The 26,674-nt window shown below is 36.8% G+C and overlaps 1 protein-coding gene across 7 annotated transcripts in view; it reads right to left on the bottom strand.

Moving 5' to 3' along the window:
- Positions 1 to 2,947: 2,947 nt before the first annotated feature.
- The window catches only part of LOC124171669 (inositol 1,4,5-trisphosphate receptor), a 232,913-nt gene continuing 209,186 nt past the window's right edge, over positions 2,948 to 26,674 (bottom strand). For 6 of the 7 annotated variants that reach the window (XM_046550907.1, XM_046550904.1, XM_046550905.1 and 3 more), the window contains 12 exons: positions 26,253 to 26,399; positions 25,956 to 26,148; positions 22,362 to 22,484; positions 18,086 to 18,258; positions 16,538 to 16,702; positions 16,277 to 16,457; positions 16,076 to 16,183; positions 15,800 to 15,954; positions 10,183 to 10,348; positions 9,466 to 9,626; positions 8,605 to 8,766; positions 2,948 to 5,917 (listed from right to left, as the gene is read on the bottom strand). In XM_046550907.1, the coding sequence (XP_046406863.1) occupies positions 5,834 to 5,917; positions 8,605 to 8,766; positions 9,466 to 9,626; positions 10,183 to 10,348; positions 15,800 to 15,954; positions 16,076 to 16,183; positions 16,277 to 16,457; positions 16,538 to 16,702; positions 18,086 to 18,258; positions 22,362 to 22,484; positions 25,956 to 26,148; positions 26,253 to 26,399 (1,818 nt within the window). In that variant the 3' untranslated portion in view covers positions 2,948 to 5,833. Of the gene's footprint in view, positions 5,918 to 8,604; positions 8,767 to 9,465; positions 9,627 to 10,182; positions 10,349 to 12,995; positions 13,162 to 15,799; positions 15,955 to 16,075; positions 16,184 to 16,276; positions 16,458 to 16,537; positions 16,703 to 18,085; positions 18,259 to 22,361; positions 22,485 to 25,955; positions 26,149 to 26,252; positions 26,400 to 26,674 lie in introns of those variants that run through there. The other variant, XM_046550906.1, reaches the window with a different exon arrangement.

Consider the following 26,674-nt stretch of genomic DNA (forward strand, 5'->3'; position numbering starts at 1 on the left):
TGAACTGATTCAACAATTAATACGATTAAACTGAATATTGGATGAAAATTAGGCGTTTTATTCCTAAATACATTTTAGGGGTCAAATGACCCCGTCCTTCTAGGTAGCGCGAAACCTCCGTCCTCCTAGTGTTAAGGCCACGCTGCCCTCAAACAATTACCCTGGTAAATTATTATTATAAAGACCGACCCATGTGGTCACCATGGTGATTCTCCCCAAGTAAAACGTCCGGTGGCAGCGCTGGCGTTTTCGCACACAAAATACTTAATAATTCTATTCTGTGGGTAAGCCTGTGCCAAAAGGAGTGATAAAATGGATGTTTAAATTTAATAATTAACGTCACATACACGGTGTGTAAAGTTTACATGCACGTTCAGGTTTCAGAATCGTGATAGCAATGCATTCAATCCCACCATAGAGATGAACTCTTGGTTGTCCATTGGAGATTCTGTAATGGGGATGTCCATTACTACGTTAGGTGATTTTGGTGACTTTTTGGACCACCTCCTTCCCCCCTTAGGGGGATATTGTGAGATTTGGCTCCTCATCCTCCCTCCCTCTAATTTCAGGTGAGATTGTTCAAAATGCTTATTTTCAGTGTGAATACGTTAATCTATGCTTAATTGCATGGGAATAATAAAAAATATTTCATTATTTTTATTTATAAGTAGTTAAGACTGTTATTTAAGATGACTTGGATCGTAGTCTAGAATCAAAGTGAAAACTTTGGGCGACAAAATACTTAAATGAGAACTACTGAAATTGGTAAAAGAATAATCATTCTAATTCAGTCCACTTGGACTCATGTATGGTCTCAAGAGTGACTACTACTCAGTCTCTTGCGGAAAAAAAATTACGTGATACTTGTCAGAACATCCCTCTTCCCCACATGAGATTAGGTGATGACCAGCTGGACACCCTCCCCCTTCCCTCCCTGAACCCCTCACGTAATTCATGGATGCCCCCAATAACTAAGACAGATCTACCTTGTGGTCAGTGGCATAGCTAAGGCGGGGTCCGGACCCCCCCCCGAAATATAAAAACACAATTATTTTCTTTCATATAAGAAAACAAAATATTGACAAATAATGAATTTACAAAATATGTATTTCTTTAACAAATGAAGTTTTTTCGATTATGAAAAGTGTTAAAATTAGTTAAAAATCCATTACTTAGAACCCTGTTTTACAAAAATTTTTCCCTCTTGATTTTGGATCCCTCGAATGACATCTCTGGACATCCAATGACATCTACACCACTGCATGTGCTTCCCCTTGTTATTTAAGCAACACGTTCAATTGACATAAATATATTAAAATTTAATTAAAAAATGATAGGCGGAATGTTTATGAAAACCAATACACCATACACAGTTGAAAATAAGATGGTAAATTCTAATTTCTAATTTCTTCAAGATTCTTTCTTCAAAGAATCTCTATACAAGGACAATAAATATAAACTTGTATTCAAAATGTTTTGCCCAATAGTACAATTAGAGTTAGGCCAGCCGCACCCCAGACAAGGCACGCCATTTTGCCTGAAGTCGGCTTATGCAACACCGTTTGCACTGCTTTGAATGGAGGTGCCGCACACTGCATCAGGCACAGATAGACAAAGAAGCTTTGCACTCTTTTTAGTGCCGCCAAGTCAATTTTTGTCCATTGGGCAAAAGGCTTCAGAGAACTCATTTTGCACATGCGTGGTAATTGCCGCCATGTGCAGTGCAGTGATAGAGCAGGTGAGAGTAGTGTATTGTGGTACATATTGTTTAGTGGTTGTTTGTGAGAAAAGTGAAGTTGGCAAACCAGGAAAATGATGGGGTCTCTGTTGATGTTGCCGGTGTTGATAGACTCTTGTTCTGAGTGTAAAACAACCCACCTATTTATAATTCATCTATGAAAGAGGACCACAATGTATCTCTCAGTATCAGGGATCAATTTTAGTAGTGGGGATTCCCTTGTTACCATTTTTGGAGGCTCTCTGGCCAAGATAATAGATTTTCATTGTTTTGAAATGAGGAAGGGCTAAGACTGAAGCATAATAAATATTATAACGAAAAGTTCTCAGGGGGGAGACGGGGTTTGTGACGTGCCAGTTTAGAAGAGAAATATGTGTATTCAAGTGTCCTGGGATTACTGCACCAAAATAACTTCACTTAGAGTGCCCTTATTTTGAGTTGATGAGGTGTGGCCTGGGTTGGGTTGAGCATGGGCCACGTGATGTGATGGTGGTGGGGGGTGAGCAGAGGTGAGGGGAATATCAAGGTCAAGACTGTTCAAGAATTCTTTCATTTGCACCAATACTTGCTGCTATAAAATGCAGGTTCATACCGTTTCCTTTTGTATTTTGAAAATAAATTTTGAATTTGAGCAGAACTACATCCATTTATTAGATTTCCAAGAGTTATTTCAAGATAAAAATCTATCAGTGGAAACTTAACCATCCCAAGAGAAAACAAAAGAAAGAAAGCTAAACAGATCTTCAGTTGTTATAACATGGATAACCAATATGAACAAAGTTTGGAAAACTAAGGGGGATGCTCTTCGGTTACTAAAGAAAGTACTCAATAGCTAATGGTCTTCTGTCTGAAACTACACTATCTGCATGATGCTTGGAAAACAAAAGGGTCAGCCACTGAAGGTCCTTTATCTGGAACTAAACAGTCATGTGTTCAATTTTTGAAAAAGTAATGGGGCAGATTTTTAGTTACTAAAGAAATACTTATTGTTTTTATATAAGTGATGGCACTTGTCTTTAGCTACTTGTAAAATTCTATGATAACTAAAGCCTCTTTACAGTACTTTGCCTTGATGGTCAATTTTTCATCTACCTAAATCATTGGTCTTTAGACAAAGAAATTGAATATTTCTTCCCAGCAACATTATATAAACAAATTGATGTAAACAACCTCCTTGAATGGGTAGAAACAGTGTAAATAACATTAAAAAACCTTACTCAGTAATTTTATTTGAACACAACTTTTTCAGGTGAATTTGAAAACAAAAATTTCATGCATTACACCTTCTTCTCAGGCAATGCTTTACCTTTGCATAAAAATTCACACTTTTTATACAAAGTACTTAATAACCACATAATTTACATAACAAAACAAGGAACATGAGTAAAGTTTTCAATTCTTTAAAATACATACATACAAACAAACAATCAAATACTTCACATCATGTAACAGGAAACTGATCATAGACTTGAGAAGACTGAAGTGAAAATAGGTTTATCTTCAATGTCCATGAAGGAATCACTATGATTGGTGCACATGGTACTCCACCTCTTACTTTCCACACTCACAGCTTAACAGAATACATCTAAGTACCACACAGATAGCAAAAATAAGACCTGGCATCTCTGTTCATCCCAATCATTTTAGCATCTACTGCATATGAATGCCTGAGAACTCTAAAATTGAGTGCCTTTCAATAAAATTGAGCCGGGTAAATATTTGGGAGTTGTGATAATTAGGAAAGATAATTAAAACTGCATGACCCTGAGGAGTATTAATCATCCATGCATACCAAAGTGTGGTGGAATTCTAACTCTTCTTTACAGAGTCTTGGCCACACCCTCCCAAGCATCCACTGCATATTATTAATGCTGACATATGGTAAATTCTTCATCATGATGACTTCAAATGGAAAATAATTGGACAATAGCAGTCTAAAATACACTCATGGATTGTAGACCACAACACCTCTAACAAATTGCCACAATTCCGGGAAAATTGAGCTCATGGCTTCCTTCCTTCTTTTCAATGATCACAGGCACAAAAATCTGGATTGCACATAATATCATCAAACTAATCTGAGAAATAGATTACTAAAAAGTTTACACAGACTATAATAGCCCTCATTACCATGAATATCGGATGCAGCTATTGGTAATAATTTCTACAAATTAGTAGCTGTATGCCATGTAAAAAAAAGGAACTCAGAAGCAAGTGCTTATTAGGATTATTCTCTTTTATACCATAAACTGATTTACAAGAAGGGCATTCATTTTGAAATCAGTACAAAAAAATACATTTATTTCGCGGTATCACGTCCAATTAAATGAAAGACACTGAAAAACCAAATGTTTAACATGTTTTATTTATGTTCCATGAGATGTATTTGACCATTTGATAATACAAATATGGATGATGAAAAAGCCATGGCCACCATGAACTTATGATTGCTCAAGGATTTCATCCCTGAAAACAATGGTATAGCCATCTTAAATGCAATAAAAATGATAATAGCCAATTATCTAGATTTCATGAGGCAAGACACTTGTTAAAATTAGGGATGGGATGTTCGAATAGTCAAATCACCGATTACCTCCCTCGAATATTGAGCTTTTCACACTACACATTTGATATTTGACGACACATAGTTATCAATTATTCGAATTTCCAATGCACAGCACAGATCGTCTGCGATTCAATTTAAATCCATTGACAATGGCTGGGTCTTACAAGAAGGTTGGCATATGTGGTTGGTTCAATTCTTTAATAATATTTCACGAAAGCTTATCATTGAAAATATATATTACAATTTGTATAATCCTGATGACTCCACGAGAATAACGCTAAGGAGAATGTATGTATACCTTCAATTGCACCCACGAAGGCTGTTCCTTCTCTGACTCCCTTTTAAATGATCAAATTCGCATTTTGCATATTCTAATTTTGAAGTTACTGTAAATTTCAAATTTAATTTTTGGTTTCCAGAGAATGAAGTGAAGCAATACTAATAATATAACCTTCAATATGCACATAAGAAAGAACAAAAGCATTGCGGTGCTTCATGCGCGCAAGTTTGATGTAATCGTGGGTGACAGTTGGGTCAGGATTCGGGAGCCGTATTGAAGTAGAATCACTTGCTAAGTGTTCAACATTTTTTATTTTAATTTTCATTTGTATTTGAAATTAGTGAAAAAAAATGCTTACTCAGTAATGCAGTACATATTAGATATTTGAGTGAGGTGTTTGGAAAAAATTAAGTAATCGATATTCGAATTCAATAAAAATGCTATTCGACCCATCTCTAGTCAAAATACATGTATATGATGATATGACAATCCAAAATAAACATTTCCTCCCTGAAAAAAATGAATAAAAGAGAGAAAATTCCAAAAGAGTAACTGAATTCAATAATTAAATATGAAAATTGATGAACTAAATAAATGCCTTCCTAAATACAGATTCATCATCAGGTTTATTTCTAGAAATATTCAGTCATTGACAATTGAATATTGCAGAGAATTATACAAGATGAAGACCTAAAATGTTCACCTTAGAAATCAATTACTCGACAGTCGACCATCTTGGGTTCAATTTCCTTGGGTGTGAAATTAGCCATTCTTTGGGAACAGTAGTTATTGCAGTGAAATTAAATTAAATGAATGAAAATCACACAGAGTGAGCAAACATTGCTTCTTATTATGATTACACCGCATTTATTCATTGCATTTCCCAGACAATTCACACATCACTCAGTCATTGACAGCAGTGCTGCGCGAGCAGAGGGTGAGGGGGGCCTCCTGATAAGTAGTTCATTGCACATCTCTTCGCATTTAATTTACCCTGGAGAACGTACTTCAACAGTCCAAATTTTAATGCTATGTCACAGATTAATCCAACAACCACAGAAGAGAGGAGGAGTCTTCAAAATTTCCACTTACTTCCTTAAAGTACATGTCTTCCTTTTTAAATACAACATGGAAAAAAACATAAGTTGATCACCAAACATAACCAGGGGGCCTCGTGCCTGTCACGTATATGCTGGTTGTTGTGCAGTTTTGTACTACCACAGTGGCTCCTTCTTACTCCCTAAATGAATCACTGATTTGGCATATTGTGCAGATAGGCAGAGGTCGAGTTCAGAAGGCCAATCCTCTGCTTTTGTTTTCTTTGTTCTGTCATCTGTAAGAGATCATATACTTCAGTGAGTCATAACCTGCATAAAAAGTTTGCATCATTGAAATTTTAACTGAAAGTAATATTTTTCATTAGCATACATGCATAATTATAATTAGGGATGCGCGAGTACTCGAAAATTATAGTCGAGTCAAGTAGTTGGTACTCAACTCGAGTGTTTTGAGTAGCATTCCAAATGTCTAGTTGAGTCGTTTGGGTGACAGAGCTGTCGAAGCCAGTGCATTCAGAAATCTAATGACAAATTACCTAATCAAATGGCCGCCATTATGGAACTCATGTAATAATATTGTTTTTAAAGTTGATGATTAGTCGCTCTAATGCCTTGGCTTGGGAGTTTTATCTTGCTGTATACACTACAGTAGTCGACGTGGGCGCCAAATACCTTTTCATCAGCCACAGCGGCCGATTGGCTTCCGACTCGGCGGCATATTCGGAGTAATCGGAGTGGACCACAGCATCGCTCAAACTATCCTATGCGATATTTTTATACCCTATCCTACTTTCTTTACTCAAACGCCGAGATACTACGTAAAAGCTGTTAAAATTTATAAGAAAAGAATGTACATAACTTGTAAGTTTTATCGGACAATACCGGTTTTTTCCAGAGTTTGACGTCACAACTTCATAAGTTCTATATTTTAGCCATTTTGATTACTACCAACGTCCGATGTTATTTTTCGTTCATTCCTTCGTTACCTTTAGTTTCCTGCACGTGAAATTACAAAACAAGAGTTACTCAGGTTGATTAAACGAAGCGAGATATAATGAAAACTTTTTTGGTCCACGAAGCTAAAGTTAAGTTCTATAGTTTGTTCGCTCCGTCCAATTAAACTCCATGAAGATTCAAGATCATTAAAAACTGTTGATATAATATTTAATAAGAATTCCCTAGGTCCCCAAATATGTATAGCAATTTCGGCAACAGAGTGCTTGGCCAGCCACACAATTGTCAATTGGGAAAGACATTTTTCTGCAGGCAGAAATATTGTAAAATGGAGACGTCAAAACCTGTTGCCTGAGAATGCAGAACAATTGATTTTTCTGCATGAGAATTAGAAAGATATTGCACGTTTCATTTATATAAATAATATTTGTTACAATTGTACAAATGCCTTTATTGAGGGCTCTTCCTAGCAGTTTGAATACATATGTTAATTAAATTGACGACATATTACTTTAGGTTAATTCATTTAAATTGTGCTAATAGAAATGTTTAAGACACATTTATTTTCATTTAGAATAGAAAATTCACTATGCCATTGGAAAAAGAGGATATGTCAGAGCATACATTGTTGTGTTGCTTGGTCCAGGAATTATCTACTCGACTCGATACTCACGCGTAGTTTTCAACTCAACTCGAGTTCAAAAAGTGCTACTCGCAGATCCCTAATTATAATAAACTTAGAGCATGCATAAAAAGTGCCACTCGCACACCCCTAATTAAAATAAACTTAAAAAGCAAAGGCATAAAAAAAGAAAGCATCAACGGTGTCTTAGCATGATGGAAATTTAAGTACAAATTAATACCTGATATCAACACATGTACAACTCTAGAAAAAATTATTCAGTCATACATGCTCACCCCACATCCCACCTTTTTCGTCAGAAGAAGGCAGAATGAAACTGAAATTGCATGACACACAATTGACATGTACGTATACAGGAGACACTCATTTTTACAAATTTCATGGGATCTAAAATTCACACATCCATCTAAAGGAAATTCGTATGAAAGTTTCTTTTCAAAAACATTGCATTTTTATGCAATAATCATAAAATACTTCACATCATTACACCATTTTAATATTATATTGCCAGTTATTTGATAATTATAAATTAAGATTAATTTAAGACTTGTCAATATGAATGGTGATCAGAAAATGCACAATTATGCACAATAAAACGCATGGAGTGGAGTGTCTGGCTGGCATTCCCCAGCTTGCCGCCTCGTGTCATCCCACTACCAGGTGGCAAGTGTGGAATTGCCTCTGTGGCACCGTGCGGTCAACCTTTGCTCCCCTACCCTAACCAGAGCTGCCGAGCATGACCGAGAGAAGTCGAATGTGTTAGCCTCAGCGAGGACTAGCCTCCCAAAATTCCATAGCCATCTTCAGTGGAGGGGATTGGCGAGGGTGGGCACAGGGAGCAGAATTGCCACCAACAGCCAAAACGAGCCAACCCATGTTTTCCATTTTTTTCCAGCGTTTCTTCAGTGGTAAATGGTACTGCCATCATACTCTGACTTCAAATTGTTTTTTTGACCTTTCCTCAAGTCTGCTGAATATTTTTCATTTCACGTCACCGGCAAATCCTAAGATGATATGTGGACCTGTGCACCATGCATGTGTAGTCAACATAGTGCACCAAGTAGCTGGAGCAATGAATGCACTGTTTCTAGCCTTTGAATGGCATGTACAGAACATACAAACCAATGCCACCACACCATTCTGATGGCACACCAATTTCAGCAAGGCTCAGAATGTAATTTTTGGACCACGTTTATCCTACTTCACTCATATTTATGTTGGCAATTTTTCATTTAAAAAAATTATATATTTCAACCAAGAGAATTCAAAGGGTCAGCTCTTTAATGACTGGTATAGGAAGCTTGCAAAATGAGCCGAAATTACACCTATGACAGGGTATATATGTATTATAATTACAAATATTACCTGATCTTTCAACTCAGTCAACTGATGAGAGAGGTTAGCCACAAGTGCTTGTGTAGTTTCGAGCTGGGCTTGCAATGTCCTCAATTCTATTTGCTCCCCTTCACCTTCATCAGCAGCTAATGACATTGCACGAAGCCGTGGGAACCAGTCCAAATCACGATCCTAAATAATATCATAGAGAAAAGTGAACACATTATTATTTGGCACATATAATGCCATGACCAGACTTGCCATTTTTTTGTGGCTCCAACAATGGTCACATAGAATTGATAATCACAGAGTCATGGCATAAAACAACTTGACCTAATAACTGCGAGCATTAGGGAAAGCAAGGGTTACACCAGTGGGAGCAACATCGCCTTCAGAATTTTCCCTTGTTGCCGATTGTTTTCACTTTTTTCAAATTTTAAGACGTCACAGGAACATTGAAAAATATTAATTAAGATAAATGTTTTTTTTTAAATAAAATAACCATATATAAAGTTTTGAATAAATATTCCTTTAAAAAGGATTTGCATGAAAATGCGTGGCATATGGGATACTAAGGTATAGAGGCCAGGGCTTCTGAGGTGCATGGATAAGAGTTTTCAAAATCCTTCCACCAAACATTATACAGCACAGCACGAGTTGAATGAGCAAAAAGTCCTAATGCGTCTGACTGTGACAAGCATGACCTAAGTGGCACCACAAGTTATTTTTATCAAATACATACTTAGCTTATCGCCATTGAGTTAAAAAAACTGAAATAAGTCTCCACAAAATATTGCTAGTCAAAGCTAAAAGAAGATAACTCAATGAAAATCCTATCTATGCCTTATATCATGTACACGAAAATCACAAAAAAATAAGCACAAAACTAACCTTCACCATGGCGTATACATAGCTTTCAGGGCCAGTGAATTCTGTGGGGTCTTTCACCTTCACAAGTACAATGAAGAACAAATAGTGCCACATATTGTGCTCACTCTTGAAATGTTCTTCAAAGCTCACAGTTTTATTGTCAAATGCTGACCTATTTAGCCCTGAAATAGTAAAACAATATTAATTCAATCATTTTGGCGACACTTAGTAGTGAGTACCTAAGGACCAAGTAGTCCCAAAATAAAACTCTGGATGAGTGATGTAGCAGAGTGATTTGCAATTAGATATCTAAGAGTTTTTGAATATTCATACATTCATCATTTATTAATGAATGGATTTCCCCTTTTTAAATATATGCATTGGTACATTTCACAATAAGAATAAAAATTTTAAATTGGATCACTGAGATGAACAAATCTATTAATAATATTACAAATTACTGGTCTCATCATCGGTATAACTCATTTTTCTATTTTTTGCTGCACATTAAAAATTCTTGATTGCTTCAATAGGCATAAAAAGAATGCTTGCTGCATCACATGACATCAATTTAAAATATATTAATTAAATAAATACAATAAATCATGGCAATAAATCAGTCAATATGAAAATACAAGAAATAAATTTAAAAAATTGACAGCTACAAACACATAATTACATGAAAGCCTGCACAGCATTAAAATATCAAAACTCCAATACTATATAAGATATACTCACCACAAATGAAGCATGTGTTCTTTAAAATAAGCTCCTTTTGCTGTTTTTCACTCCTTAGATCAGCAAAAGTGTCAATTATGACACCAAAAATCAAATTTAGAACAATAATAATAACTATGAAGAAAAACAGAAGGTCATACACGACCCGTGCAACAAATAATGCTTCCTGAAATTTGATGAAAACAGTAATTACAAAGGGCAATGGAATATCCGTTTCAAAATCAATTATATGGTCGAATAGCCAACCAGCATTTTAAATCAAAACACATCACAATCCCAAATTTTGCAAAACTGATTCAACACTCTATGATGATAATCATATCACACATATGTCAATTATGTGCCATTAAATAGCATGGCAGAATAAACCTTTTTCAAACAAACACAAATTCATGCATACAATCCATTGGATACATACACAGTGCGCACCTTAAACCACCGCTATTTTAACAACTTTGACCCACAATACTTGGAATTTGAATGAAAAGGAATTGGAATGCAAGACACATTTAATCATACAACCACACTAATTTTCCATGCATTAGGCCAGGAGCCACCATGGACTCGGAGGCTACATGCTAGGCTGAGATTCTGTCGTATGGTCACCTTACTATGTCTCTCATAACAATACCTTAGAGTCCATCCAAGGAAAATTTGTTCATATGGTTTACAAAAAGTTTCGATTATTTGATAACGACTATAGATATTCTGTTATTTTGCCCATTTTTAATCTTCCGTCCTTGTACAAGCAAAGGCAGTGCTCTAAGATTATCTTTCTTTATAAGCTGTTAAATAACCTGGTTGATTCCCCTGTCTTACCAAGTGAAATTCACGTAAAAGTTCCATCTTATTCCACCAGATGTGACACAGCTTTTGATACTAGTTTATCATTCACGTAACTACACTTACTTTTCCCCACTTGAGCAAATAATGCCTGATGGAAACTCATGTCTTAACTTGGACCTATTCTTTGCTTCTTTACCATCTATAATGATGTACCTGAAACGATTACCAGATGGGATGTTTCCTAATTCTTAAATTGCTATTACAATATGCATTTGATTATCTTTGCTATGATATTTTATGACATGTTATAAAGACTTTTGCTTTGTAATTGGGCCTTGGCCCATAAATAAATAAAATACGAAATATGAAAATATGAAATGATGCCAGGGATTAAAAAATAATGCATAAATCCAAATTCTCCTGGTTGCTAGACACCCTGAATAATGCTCAACTGATTCAGGCATTCATTTTTACAATATACTTTCCAAAATGTTCGGTCAAACTGAACTTATGCTCTCGAGTCATTCAAAAGGTGCAATTATTTTTTTCTTATTCTTCTTTTTTTATTCAGGTATACGGCTGCTGACCTAACACCTCCTGCCAAACATCTACTTTGTTATCTAGTCTGACAGAGAGACAGTGGTGTCCTGAAGCTACACAATGAGATTTATAACAGCAAATCGAACTACTGCACCACAATTTCAGATTTAGTCTGCCAGAATAATCCAAAAAGGTCCTCTCAACACTCCTCTCTCAGAGTATCAAAGAAACCTTTCTTTGGTCTTGAATCGGATCATGGAGTCTACAATTGTTAATTTAGTCATTTTCAGGCTATTATACTATCAAAATGGGAAAAATCACTGTTTGGAATGACCCTTGCAAACATTAGTACCATGTGTACTTCAATAGGTATCTTGTCACTCACACAAAATTTAAGGGGTTTTTTACCTATTAAAGGCATCAAACAAACACAATAAAGTATGTATGTACATTGTCACTCAAAAAATGGGCACAACCAGAAGAGATCAGAAGGAATATTTTGTACTCATGGAGTCTAAAGTAGCAAAGAGCAGCACCCATGAAGAGATGGCTGGGGAGGGAGTGAAGGGTATTTGGGACAACACAGAGCAGACTGATACATATTTAGAATGAGAAAGAAGGAGATGGAGATGTCAGTCAATTCATATTGGCCTACACAGTTCATCAGTGGGATAGTCGTAAGGGATTATTATGAATTCATTTCAGTGATTACATAAACACACGGAGGTAAACTGAGTTATAATGCTGGGTATTGGATGAGAAAAAACTATTAGCAGCCATGATAGAAAATAAATAAAAACTTAGCAGATTAAATAATTTTTGGCACAATATGAAGAAATACATATACTTTGAAAATTCTAACTCAGCTGCATTGTAGAATTGATGAATGTTTTTCATTATGCTATTTTACATCATTATTTGGATATTTGTTGAGACACGGTGAAAATAAAAAATTGTAAATTGATAAATTGAAAAAAGTACTACAGTGAACAAGAAATTCCATTCATATTTTGATGCCTTAAAAAAGAAAGAAGAGCTCAAAGGTGTAACAGGAGAACGGATGGTCAAGACATAAGTTAATCATAAGGCCAATTTAAAAAATGATAAAGAAGAAAAGAGAGGCCTTGTGGTCATTCAGACCAGACAACAAAAGAAGAGGATAATCCTCATGTTAATACATGGTTTTAAGAGCCTCTTAAGACATGGCCTTTTGAAAATCAACGATAGCCAAAATATCACAGCAAGTCAGAGAAGTTAGTTATTATAATAATGAGTAGGAAATGAAATTAAAATTTAAAGGCACCTTCGACTTATATAAAAATTCTCACAACCAATTGACCACTAGCTCACTGGCATATACTCTACCTTAAGCTAATGTGAAAATATGGATGCAGTTAGTTCCAAAAAAGGAAAATCAACAATCACTTTGCAAGAAATGATTAATTCAAAGGCAAAGGCACACTATATTCTAGAACAGTGATATTGACCTTCAATAGAATATGATTTCCATATCAAGTATTATTTTCAGGATTGGATCCTGGTGATTTGAAAATGAAAATCAGAAACGGATGCCAAGACTAAGGACATGATTTCAGAAAGAGAGAGAGAGTGCTCAAGAGAAGTGCCGCAGAAGATGAGTGGAGGAGCAGGAATCTAAAAAGGAAACACATAATTCCATCAAGTTCATGTTTCATACACCAGCAGTGCCATTCAGAGGCTTCCTATTGACATTTGTTTTCAGTAGGGATGGTCGGATCGGATACCTTGGATCCAAATATCTGCAGATATTGCCCTTCATCGGATACTTCGGATCCAAATAGGGTGGTTTCCTATTATTTTTTTATTGCCTTAATGGAAAGATTATTACTCCTGGAGTACGTATTTCACGCTTTTAGATTTTAAAATGACAATATCTATTTTTCGCGATTAAATGAAAAGTGAAAATTTTCAAGCACGCGAAAACGCGACGCTTAAGAATGAATGCCGGGAAATATCTCCGTACGTCGTATTTCTGGTTCCCCCTCCCGCCCGGTGAGGTGACCTTGAGGCGAGGCTTAGCGCTGATACGTCGCAGGCTGCCAGCGGGTAGCTGAGTACCTTGCTGAAAGGTAGCGCTTGGCTTAAAAAAGGTTTATTAATACCTTATCAAACGAAGAAAACTTTCCGACCTTAGCCAGTTTTAGTAGGTGATTATTAAGACATGTTTCCCTGAGCTCTGTGCCTCATGCATGCATTGGTAACCTCAGACGATGTATAACTCCTATCCTCTCGTGTAGAAACTAGGTCCCTGTGACGTCACGTGGAGTGGAATCGCATGGGCGCCAATCTGGCCTTTTTCAAATGAGGATAAAATTTGACCCTTGCCATTCGTCTAAACCGGAATTTCAAAAACCAAATAATTTGTGTATTATGAATACACTAATGGTGGGTAACGAATCGCAATCAATGCCTTTCGTTTTCTTTGATGAAGGAAACTACCCTATTGGCCAAAGGCATTGGATCTGGATCCGAAATTTTAAATCTATGCTTCAGTGAATGCAGCGTCCCATATGAGGGAGTGGAAAGAGTTCCAATTCTACCTTTGCATACGCTGTTACACTGCAATGCTAGTCCTACTCACGAACCATTTTGTTTAAAAGTTGTCATAGGGAAAAATACTACAGACACACAGAGTGATTCTTACAAAGAGATTGAACAACCATTAGGAGAACCTAACAACCCATGGGATAACAACCACGTCAAAAGTGACTACGTAGCAGATTTTTAAAAAACACCCTCAGCCCTCCACCACCCCATGCCTCCGATTTTTTTTTCCTTTCCCAGACCACACAGGCCATTAATCATTATCTTCGAAGGAAAATAAAAAGTTACACAAGAACAATGGAAGCGTCACCCCATCTTACCCTCGGACTTTTTCATCTTACCCGCTTCATTTCTCTGTTTCTGGAGAACAAATGCTGCGAGTGACTTACTGGACCCAAAGATGTCTCAATAGTTTTCGGCAATTGGATGACGTGCACAAGATTCAAAAAAGAATGAGACCAAACCTGTTGCATTTCCATCATAATTAGGTTTTTTTAAGCTCAAATTGATTGAAACAAAGTTTTTTTTAGTTACAACAAGACTATACCAATATTCAACATTGTCCAAGCAGCACAATTTTCCAAGAAACCAATGTGGCATCGGTATTGTCAAACAAGAAGATAGGGCCCAGAAATGCCAACTGTTTATATCACATAGGTCCCCCCGGTTTCGCTTTGAAGGCAACGACTTCACAAAATAGCAAGATCTGACATATTCATCCTTGACTCCCTCATTCGTAGAGTCATTGCTTGGAAGACGGAGGGACCGCTCTCCTTCCCCTCCACCTCTCCTTTACATGCTTCTGCTACCCACCCCCTTCCTCTCTCTGAGCAGTTGTTTTGATCTGTTCCTGCAACTCTTCTCACATTACACTAATGTTGTTCTAAACATTGTTAATTGTGTTGCATATTGCACAGTTGCAATTTAATTTAATGATACATCGATAAAAATGTCTTTCATTGTGTAGAAACATTTTTATTGACATTATGAGAACCATTTGCGTGGACTGTTACGTTAAACTATTGTGAGAAAGTGCAAAATCCACCTCAAGGCAACTGAAGCATTCGCAGGAGAAACACAACTCAGTATGCAATGAGAAAGTGACAAAATTCAGCGGAAACTTATGTGAGGAATATTAAAGTTCAGTCAATGCTTTATCGGAAGATTGAAACCTATTTTCAATTCCAAATGCAAGCATAACTGTTTAGATCCTGAGTGTGTAAAGATTTCATCGTTTTTAAAAAATAATTTTTAATCAGTAAAAATATGAAAATGTGTATGTAAATCTAAAAATCATTCCTTTGATTGTATGTACCCAGAAGAAACATGAATAATTACTTCGTTTTATAGCAGACAATTGAAAATGCATTAGGATCCAAAAAGATCTGAAGATCCGCATCAGCAAAAAATCCTTGATCCGTCCATCCCTAGTTTTCAGTATCATATCTTTATCATTTATTTTTCATTACGATTACAATTACTCCTGAAATACGATGAAAATCACACAAAAATGAAGAGACCATTGCTACATAAATTTCACTTCACAAGAATTCGATGATAATACACTTTGAAAAATAATCACCATATGAAAAATTAACAACAGAGTAAACTCAGCATAATTTCATTAAGTTTATGATAATTAAAATATACCAATTCATCAAATATGTTTTACAGATCTAATAGTACGTCTTACTGATCAAAGCTTTACCTTACTACTAGGTGCCCTCAATATATCTCCAATCCCACCACCATTTCTCAGCCCCTGGTTAAGAGTGGTCACAATGCACATCACCAATGAGTCACAAGCACGCTCTTTCACCTCTCCAGACACAGTCACCATCACACTGGCCGCTGGCTCATTGGCTACAAAATCAAATACCTACATCAGATTGCTTAATTACAACTTATTGCACTGCAGAGAATGATTACATCAGATCACAGCAATAAGTAATAATAAATAAGAAGCAAATTAATGATAACAAACCTTCTCTGGTGTATCTGGACTCAGTATGGTTGAGTTTGCATTCATTCAAGCTGGAGCAAGTACCTGCTTGTACCATACTTGTATTCTCAGCCGTAACATCCTGCACCGCTGTTGTGAACAGAAATGTTAAAGGATGTTAAAAAGAAGAAAAATTCCCTAACCTACATCCTCATCAGTTGGCTTAATTGATAAGATACTAACCAATAACTTCGTCATCAACACTAACTAAGAAATCATCCTTGAAGAACATATATCCAATGATGGAAAACATGTAGACTAAAATGAGGGCCAGCACAGCAGTCAATATGATTGAGCGTCCATTTCGAGTCACTGACCTAATAACATTAAGTAGCGTTTCCTCTCTATACACAACATCAAAGAGCTACAAAGAAATAAAATGCAATGAGTAACATCATATTTCCCCATAACTATTTCCAGATACTTAAGATGATTCCAACTCACCAAAAAAGAGTAAAAAAAGGGATGCATACATAATCCTAGAAAACACATAATGAGATATGCTAGGTGATATAATAGCTCAGCATCAGTCACAATCTGTTCACAATTCTTTTGAAAAGTTCCTTGATTTCCCATTATGCTGACCAGGTGTATTCCTTTCAACAAAACCTGTGGGAGTAAAATTAAAATATACAATACGCAGCATATAATAGCAAAATAAGAAATAAATAAACAATAATTAATGGTCAGTTCATCATTAAAAGTAAATTATAGAGGAGTTCAGAATTACATACTCTTTGATGACCCCTAATATGGTAAAGCAATGATCACTGAACATGTGCTCTTACTTAAAATGTTAATTTTGATTTTTAAACTTTCCCTTGGATATCACCTCAAAATACTCAATCCCAATAAACATTTAAGTTAGCAACAAGCCTGCTGACAATTCAGGCACACATATAAATATCCCAACAATCATATTTCACAAGTTTTGTGAAAAAATTTTCTACAGCCCATAGGAATTCTAAATCTCAACCCTAAACAATTCAGTATAATAAGAGGTGTTAATTATTTTAAGATTAGAAAGACCAGGGCCGTATGACTACCTAGAAGGACCATTACCCGACTTTTTGACAGGTAGTAATTGCTTTGAATATTGCTTAGGATTCAAAAGCCCATTCCATAAAGGTTGGTAAAAAAGGAATCATGTACATCCTCTTATATCATTTCATTAGGATAATGGCAAAAGCATATCAGAGGTAGCTCCTTAAATAGCTCCTTGAACAGCTCCTCCTCCAGCCAGCTGTCAGAAGCCTAGCTCGAGCATGGAACAATGTTCTAAAGGAAACCATTAAAAACTGCAGGTTACAAGGAGGCAGAAGACAATATGGCTGAGGAGACCATATATCTATGAATTATTTTATCATCGATTGCATGAGGTATGCACTTTCAAACAAATTTATTCTCCCGTATTGCATTAGAAAAGTTCATGGAATGTATGCCTAAAATGCAGAAGTGCATCCAGAATGAGGTTCAGATGGCTGCATTTTAAAGTTTCCATGTTTTAAAATTGATTACCACTAATTATCTGATGAATTTTTTGTAAAGTTTGTGCTTAATAGAGCCTTAAAACCTCCTCGAGAAAACCAATAATAATAATATCCATATTTCTTGACAACTGACATGATTTCATCAGTCAATTAATACAAATGTCAGAGTTAACATATAGGTACCTGTTTTATATTTATCATAGCACTGAAATGGACTGAAAAGGCTTAATTTGCATATAATGTTGAGAATTGCAACCATTACTAAACAAACAGATGCTCTTATTTGGTCATATTCAGCAACTCTTCAACCAAGATGAATGAAAAAAATTTTACTTTGTTTTTCATTCATCATGAGCAACTTCCATAAAGTAACGCCTCAGACTATCAATATCATCTTCACTCAAGGTTACACATAAAATTTCCATCTAACGAATAAATGTCAGCTGCAAGAGACCTGATGCATTATAAAGAAAACCTTAATCTGCAATGTTTTGGCACTCACAGTCATGGTTCCGAGAAGCCACATAGTCGGCTCGGGTCCAACTGAGAATATCATTCGTAAAATTGTTGAAGCAACCAAGGCACGGATTCCAGATTGGCGGGGTAGAGTAATAACAATCATGGCAGACACAAGCATTATAAACCAAATCAGACCAGACAGGTGCGCTCCAAGTTCTGCGGAAAAAATATTAATACATGTAAGAATTGGTACACACCCCGTCTATCCATTTGATACAACTACTCCAAATACAAAGTCATTGGGACAGAAAGAGCAGCACGTTATAATATCAAATTACGCATTTCCAATAATTTTTATTAAAGCTCAAAAACATTTACTTTGATTTTTCAACCATCATTTGACTTTGTGGAATCATTTTAAATGTTATTGGATGTTGTCTGAGAGAGTACTCTTCAATAAATGCTTTGGCAGTACATTTGAAGGCATAAATTATCATAAAATATGGATTCCACCTTGCGTCAAGAAATGCCCATTTCACAAAAAAGGATCACTCATGTTCAAAGAAATGACACCATCCAAGAGATGAAAATACACCCATTCCTTGCTTAGTGAAAGAGATGTATTACTCAGGGTCTTTGCACTAATTGAATTTGCTTTACATATTTGAGACCATTTCAACATTGGGAAGATAGGGATGCGTTCCCGGTGCCATAGGTGTCGGGTATCGAATTTCCTGTAAACCACATAGGCTTCAGCGCCATAACTTCCGTTCAGCTACTGCTATTTACCAACGAAACACACCGTATAAAAGAGAAAAGCCTGCTGAAGGCCATATAGGCGGTTGGAAGACTCAGGAGTGGATATCAGTTACATACGGAAGTGGAGAAGTGGGCTCCCTTCCCAGCCAGCAGAGCACATTATTGACATACTCCGTATCTCGGCTTGGATGGTACCATGTCAATTGACGTGCTCCACGCTGAATGTGTTAATTTGAAGTCCCCTGAAGTATTACCATCAAGCAGAAATGTGAAACGGTTTTTTAATGAAGGATCTAAGGTTTTCCCGGTGAATAGGTTGGAGGAAGAGTTCTCGGGTTTCCAGCAGGGTCCACGGGGTTTTCAGCACCGACGTTTCGAAGGCTAAGTCTGCCATCGTCTTCAGGGTGAATTCAAATGCTGAAAAATCTGTGGGCCCAGCTGGATACCTGAGAACTCTTCCTCCGGTTTTTAAATGCCTTGAAAACTGACCCAGGTTTTTCTTCCTTGAAAATGAATGAATGAGATGGCATTCTCTTCCAAAACAATCCAGTCTCGTCCACATTAATAACTAGTTGAGGGGAAGGGAGCCACCACTCTCAATCACAGCTTGGAGTTCATCAGAAAATGTTACGACAACTGTGCCATCAGCACTGGCAGATTCACTTAATATCGCAGCAATTAAATACCACCTCGCCCCTTAAAATTCTGGAACCAACCGAAGCTTCCACTAAATCTCTCGGAGCAATCACAATTCTCTCATTTGATAGATTCAGATAAAGTCAGAGGTTTTGCACAAATAACTGCCAGTGATAGAGGAACATCACTTGATCGTTCATGATAAATCCAGGTACATAATTAGAAGTCATTCAGTTTTTTCCATCAATAAACTTCGTGTACGAGTTGACCGCTTGGCTGATCTCTCTGACGTTTGAACTTCTTAATTCAGAATACACCCATGTCTCGTATAGCGCAATTTCGATATAGCGCAAATTCGTTCCTCGGGGAAACATTGCAACACAGTGTAGCCTAATCAAAAATCTTAAACGCTCTCGTGATAAAACGTGAACTTGCGCTAAGTATACACGAAATTTCTATCATTGTACGCATATTCATATTATTGCTTGCCTCAAATCTTCTTTTTTGTTTATATATTATTCGAAATCCATTGCTGTGCAGTGGCCAAAAGTATTACTCGTCATTGGGTCAAGATAGCCGGCCTACCGAAGTAATTTATCTCGTCTCCTTAACAGAATAATAATAAATAATTTAGATCGTTAATTAAGCGTGGGGCTAGTAGAAATGAGTTTTTTTCAGCAATACGGTTTGAGACGTATTTTTGCCGTCATAGGTAATCGGGCGATTGACTTCCAGGTGGAGAGTCTACGCTAAAGCCTTCAAGGTCATCGGTATTCACGGGGGAGAAATGGAGCAGTGGCCGAGTGGCGCATGAATAGCATCAACACATAAAAGGTTCCGCTATAGAGTCTCAAACACAATGGCTTCGTTCCCTCCCCGCAGTCGTATGCCTTCTACGTCTCAGGAATACAGTTCAGCAGTGGAAGGTGATATAGATAGAGCCGTACAGAGTAAAAACCAAAGAGAATATGGCAAAAAATAGGGATGCGTGTAGAAAAGTCAAGAATTTATCAAGAAAAACCATTAACCTAGAAGAGGACTTGAAAGAGGTCAATTGCTTTGAAAATGGAGAACGTCAAAGCGATATTGCTCGGAAGTTTAAACGTACGATGCCTTATTCTGAATAAAGACGAAGTTAAAACATCAGTGACCTCAGCCGCACCAACTTCAGCCAAGCGGTCTACACATACGGAAAGTTCATAGTGAATCAGTACAAAAAGACGAGAGTGGTAATCGCTCCGAGACATTTAGTGAAAGCTCCGGTTGGTTCCAGAATTTAAACGGCAAGCAGGTATTTTCAGTGCGGCGATATCAGGTGAATCTGCAAGTGTTGATAGCGCAGTCACCGCAACATTTTCTGATGAACTCAAAGCTGTGATTGAAAGTGGCTCCTTTCCCGCTCAACCAGTTTTTAGTGTTGACGAGACGATATTGTTTTGGAAAAGAATGCAATCTCGTTCATTCATTTTCAGGGAAGGAAAACCTGGGTCAGGTTTCAAGGCATTTAAAGACTGTTTCACGTAGCTGCTATAATGACTCGGAGGACTTCAAATTAAAATGATTTATCATTGTTTAACTCCGCTAGCTATGAAATGGCATTCAAAGTAGCATTTTCCTGTCATTTCGATGAGCGACAAAAGGGCCTGGGTGACATAATAGTTGTTTTTAGACAAGTTTGAAAAATCGTCAACTGCCGGCAACGCATTACGATCCCCTGAGATAGCAGATGTTAGCCCACCCGCACGACAGGAGGGAATTTAAAAAGCACGTAAGAATTTTTTTTAACGTGAATAAAAGTCTTCAAATGCGTGCATACTATCTTTAAAGATGTTTTAAACTATAAAAAAGCGCAAAGACCCCAAGGAACGCATCCCTTGCGCTATACGAGACATGGGTGTAATGGTGCGGACTGTTGACGTCGTGAGCTTAAACTTGCGTGCAACACAGCTTTGACACTCTACATTTTCAAAACAATTGATCACTTTCAATTTCTCCACTCGGTTTATTCTTTTCCTTGATAATTTCTTTATTTCTGTACTCGCATTCATATTTTCAGCCATTGCTCACTTGGTCCTAATCTGTATGGCCCCATCAAAATCACCTTCTACTGCTGAACAACTGCTGTACTGAATTCCAAAGACGCAGAGGGCCTACGACAGCTGAGAGGGAATGAAGCCAATGTGTTTGAGACTACATATCTTGGACCCTAGAATGTGCAGATCATGTTGATGCTATTCATACATTTTATTTATTAAGGCTATCTCACTCATTTTTGGTGCCTCTTTTACAGACTCAAGGAGGTTGGGGGTAGTAACCAGGAATGATCCCCCCGGGACAACGCCACTTAAGTTTACGTGCGTACAATAATGGAGTATGTCATGGGCGTGATTCATTCAACTAATTCTGACTAAGGTACTTAAGTTTTTCTTTTCTGAATTCATTTTGAAGAGGTCTCCTGGTGCACTATTGCATGTCCCCCTGATTTTATATCAGTGACTGAATCCCTCCAAAGAAAATAGATCTCAATAAAATGGACAACAAGAGAGCAGTAAATGAATCTAAAGACATTTAGTTTGTCATTCCATGTACATGGAGAACAAAATCAAAATATATTTTCTTACAAAAAGACTGGTTAAAAAATTTCACAATATGTATTCATATCATTTCATATTCATTCCTTTTACCAATATGAGCTAAGGCTTTGGATGAAAAATATTCCAGGTAAGCCTTATTCCAGTCATTGCATTCCGATTCTATGACATGCTACGTCTTTCCAAAGCAATTAATAATCAAGTATAGGAAAAAAACAATTTTTTAAGGATACTGTGATTAAATAAGTGCATACAGCATTTTAAGGGATTATAAAATACCTCCCGGTATAAACCATTAGTGACCAAAGGATGACATCATTAGTTAATACTTACTAGGAACTGAGTCCATGAATGGATAAAAGAAAGCCACAATCAAATTTATGAGAACTGCGCAATTGAAGAGAATGTTGCTCCACACAGACATGTAGCTGCTGACCCAAAACAGCACTGGCTGACCTGAAAGAGGGTTGACTAAATAAGAACATTTCCCAAAATAACCATCACAACCGCAGGGGAAGGAAGTGTCCCATAAAATATCTTTACCATACTAAAGATCACATTTTCTTTTAACACATTCAAACAGGAACCTTTTTTGCATATGGTATCGAAAACAGGTGGGTTTTTTTGCCCCTCTGTAAACAGTCTATGAGAGATGTGAATGTACATCCCTAGGTGACTTGCCAATGAAGTACTTGGCTCCGTCTGACTGAATATGTTACTTTAAAAAATAACATTCTAGAAAAAATAGTTCCTTTAGACATGGATGCAATGAGCACATTTCGAAAGACACCTTTGCTCACCATGCAAGAATGTTTTCCCTTACAGCAGCAATCGAATCACAGGAGGATAATCCATTGTAATGAAAGGATTTTACTGTTTAAGTTCGTGTAGTTCATTTAGACCACCTCCAATAAATTCATTGGAATCCAAGTGAATCAGTCCGACTTAATTAAATTAAATCAGCTTAAATTTCCCTACATCTACATACTACCCTGCAAGCCACCTAAATAGGTGTGGCAGGGGGAGTTACAACACCAGTTGTTTACAAATAAAAAGGATATGCTCAAATGAAATTATGCCTAGCATTCATTTAAGTCCTTTATTGTTCAGGTGAAAAATGAATTCTCACACCTATCCATTCCGCAAAATATCTCTCTTAATTCATCATTTCTGTCACACCTGGAAATGTAGTGAGGTTCTAATATGATATTATCCATGCCATTCTTAAAGATATCTATTCGCAATTGCTCACGCAATGTAAGCCTTGCACACAGCCTCTGAGTCTTTAGCTTCATATTCTAATTCATTTAACATCTATATAATGCTTTCTGTATGCCCATTGCTTTTTTTGACAAATCACACAGCTTTCCCTCTTATTGTATTAAGTCTATGAATTAAGTCTATCTGTACCTGATCCCACATGCTAAATGCATATTCAAGGTATGGCCAGATGAGTAAGAAATAGCGTCTATCTTTTACCTTTCCATCGGCAAATCAACCCACAGTACGATTGACGAATCCTGGCTTCTTCAGGGCTATGCCACAAATATTTCTTATATGTGCCCCACACAATAAGTTCGAAGTAATTGTAACTCCTGCATATTTCACTTCACCTGTCGCCTTGACATGTTATCATACACAGTATAAATGTACGTGGGGATAGTCAGACAGTCTACACAGGAAATGTGAAACGTACCACCATGCATTTGCTGAGATTAAGTTTGAGAATCCACTTCAGAGAGACAAGGCTCCACACACTAATGTTGTTTAACTCTGACGATAGAATTTCACAGTCAGTCACACTATCAATGACAATAGGTGATAGATGATTTTGAGATAGATGACAGTGTCATCAGTAAATAAATGTATTTTACTGCTAATTCAAGAGCAGAGGTAATTTATGTATACATATATAATGAACAAAAGGGACCAATTACACTTTCTTGTGGGACAACTGATGCCACTTAAATTGGATCAGAGCTAATTCCATCAAGAATCACTGTATAAACGCGTGTAAGACATGTGAGAAATGTATACACCCGTGTAAGAGATGCACCACGATTCTGAGCATCGGAGCTAAAGAAAATAAAATCTCTACAGCAATTTTTTAATCCTATCGCATGGTGTTGCAGAGGCATGCCTGGACTTTTGACAGTTATCAAAATTTTCACTTTCAATACTAAAAATGTACGCAGCATTTTTCAGCTAAATTTACACAATATATGTATATGGCACTCAGAGATAAGCAGGTATTCACTTGTAGTCTTAACCTCATGATGCTTACTAGGGATGGTCAGATTGGATACTTTGGATCCAAATATCCATGGATAATGCCCTTCACCTTATACTTCGGATCCAAATTCTTAGAAGAAATTGAATCTGAATCAAAAATTTTAAAACAATGCATTCGTGAACACAGCATCCCATTAGAGGGAGTAGAAAGAGTTCCGATCCCCTTTTCCTACTCGCTTGTCCTACTCACTAACAATTTTGTTTGAAAGCTCACATAAGAGTATTGGAACAGAATTTCAGCCATCAAAAATTTAATGCAAAGCTCGACAGGCACATGGTGCGAATCTTCCCAAGAGATTGAACAACAATCAGGTTAATCTCAGCACCAAAAGATAATAACTATGATAATAATATTTCACAAAACCACTCTTAGCCCTCCATCAGCCCATACCTCTCGAGGTTTTTTTTTCCTTTCGGAGACCGGACAGAGCATAAATCATTATCTTCGACGGAAAATATCAAGTTTCATGGGAACAATGGAAACGTGTTTAATCCCTACCCCATCCCACCAACTGAACTTTTTCGGTCTAACAGCTTCAATTCTCCCAGTTTCTGGAGGCCAAATGCTAGGTGCGTTACCTACTGAGCCGGAAGATATCTCAAAAGCTTTCAGCAATTGTATGGCACGCATGAAGTTCAATAAAGAATCAGACCTTGCACAAAGCATATGTGACAGCATTTAAGGTTTTTAAGCTCTAATTGATTGACACAAAGCTTTATGGTTACAACCAGGCTACCAGTGGCAGATCCAGGATAGGAACAAGGGGGGACTAAGTGGGGGTTAAAATTCCAGCGGTAGTGGGGGTCGGAAAAAAATTACCATTCTATCTAGAGTATATTGGATATCCAAGTGGGGCTATAGCCCCCTTACACCTCCCCATATGTCCACCACTGCAGGCTACTAATCTTCAACATAGTCCAAACAGCACAATTTTGGAAGAAACAAGCAAAGAATGAGCACATTCAAACAAGGCGAGACAGATGTTTAGTTATCCTACCACGTTGAATAGTGACTTCTTTCATCAATTCCTCAGTGAATGGAATTTGTAAATTACAGCCCTTTTGAAGTGAGAGTATAACAAGTTAACTTTGTCAACATTTTCAGAGACAAGTTTACCATCTTCATCATATAATGAATCCACGAATGAAGATTTTCCCTGAAGCTCTGGTGCAAAAAAAAAACAAAAAATATTTTGAATTTTCTTTTTTATTCTACCGTGTATTTTTTCTTGAAATTGTGCGGTTCAGTACACATTGATTTCTTAGTTTTTGAGCGTTGCGCAGTGTAAATTTCTTTTGCTTCAAGTTACTTCAATTTTTCGCCCAAAGTAGACTTTTTGAAGCTTGTACAGTTTTTTAAAGTTGTACAGTTTTCTCTGTCACTTGAGGTCCCTCCAAACATCATAGTTAAACTGGTGAGGTTCTTTACCATCACACTTCAGCTTTTACGGGATATATTCCTTTTGCATACACATATGCATATCAGGCCTACTTCTTTATCAAATTGAATTACATAATAACATGGAAAATGAGATCGTTGTAGTCGTGAAGGCAGAAAACTTACATGTGAAACTATGATTGCTCATATCTCCTAATTAACACATGAAGCACTCAGCATTTTAGAGAAATACCTACCTCTAAGTTTCTTTTGCCACTTCATTTCATTGAACATGTCATCAGTTCTTTCAAAAAAATCTGACACCTTGGACCCCTGATCATCTCTCTCGGCTGTATGAAATATTTTTAGCTTGGTATCAGCTGTCAGATATTCACAAATTTCAGGAATAGGGAAAACTATTTGCTCCAGGGTCCTATCATGTCGAACAATCTAATAAATAAGAGAAGAACACACAGAGCATATGAATGAATGCTAGTGCATTACACAATTAAATAAATCAAATTCAATTGCAATCAAATTATCATTTAACAAACCTCAATTTGAGCAGTGTGAGAAGCATAATATTCCAAGGCCTGGTTGATTTTAGGATCACTATTATTTTCTGATGGTTTCAGAAGTGCAGCAAGTTCTTTATTATGCTGTGCAAGTTGGTGGCAAAGAATGTAAATATTATGCCCCACCTGAAAAGAGATGAGAAATCTATAAGATAAAGAATAGAGATCCACTATGAGCATTGAAGCACTAAAGCTGAGGAAAAAAGGCCTAACAATGGCATTAGGACACAAAGGAACAGATTTTTACACTACCTGTAAGGACCACACATGCAATTTTGGCTGTTATTTCACTTTTTTGAAACTTTTTTTCAATTTTGGTTTCATTTGAAAAATATCATGATGAATAGTGCTAATTATGCACTACGTCAATATTTTATATGTATAAGATTGACAATATATTT

This window comes from Ischnura elegans, chromosome X (assembly GCF_921293095.1).
Source record: "Ischnura elegans chromosome X, ioIscEleg1.1, whole genome shotgun sequence".
NCBI classification, from domain to species: Eukaryota; Metazoa; Arthropoda; class Insecta; order Odonata; family Coenagrionidae; genus Ischnura; species Ischnura elegans.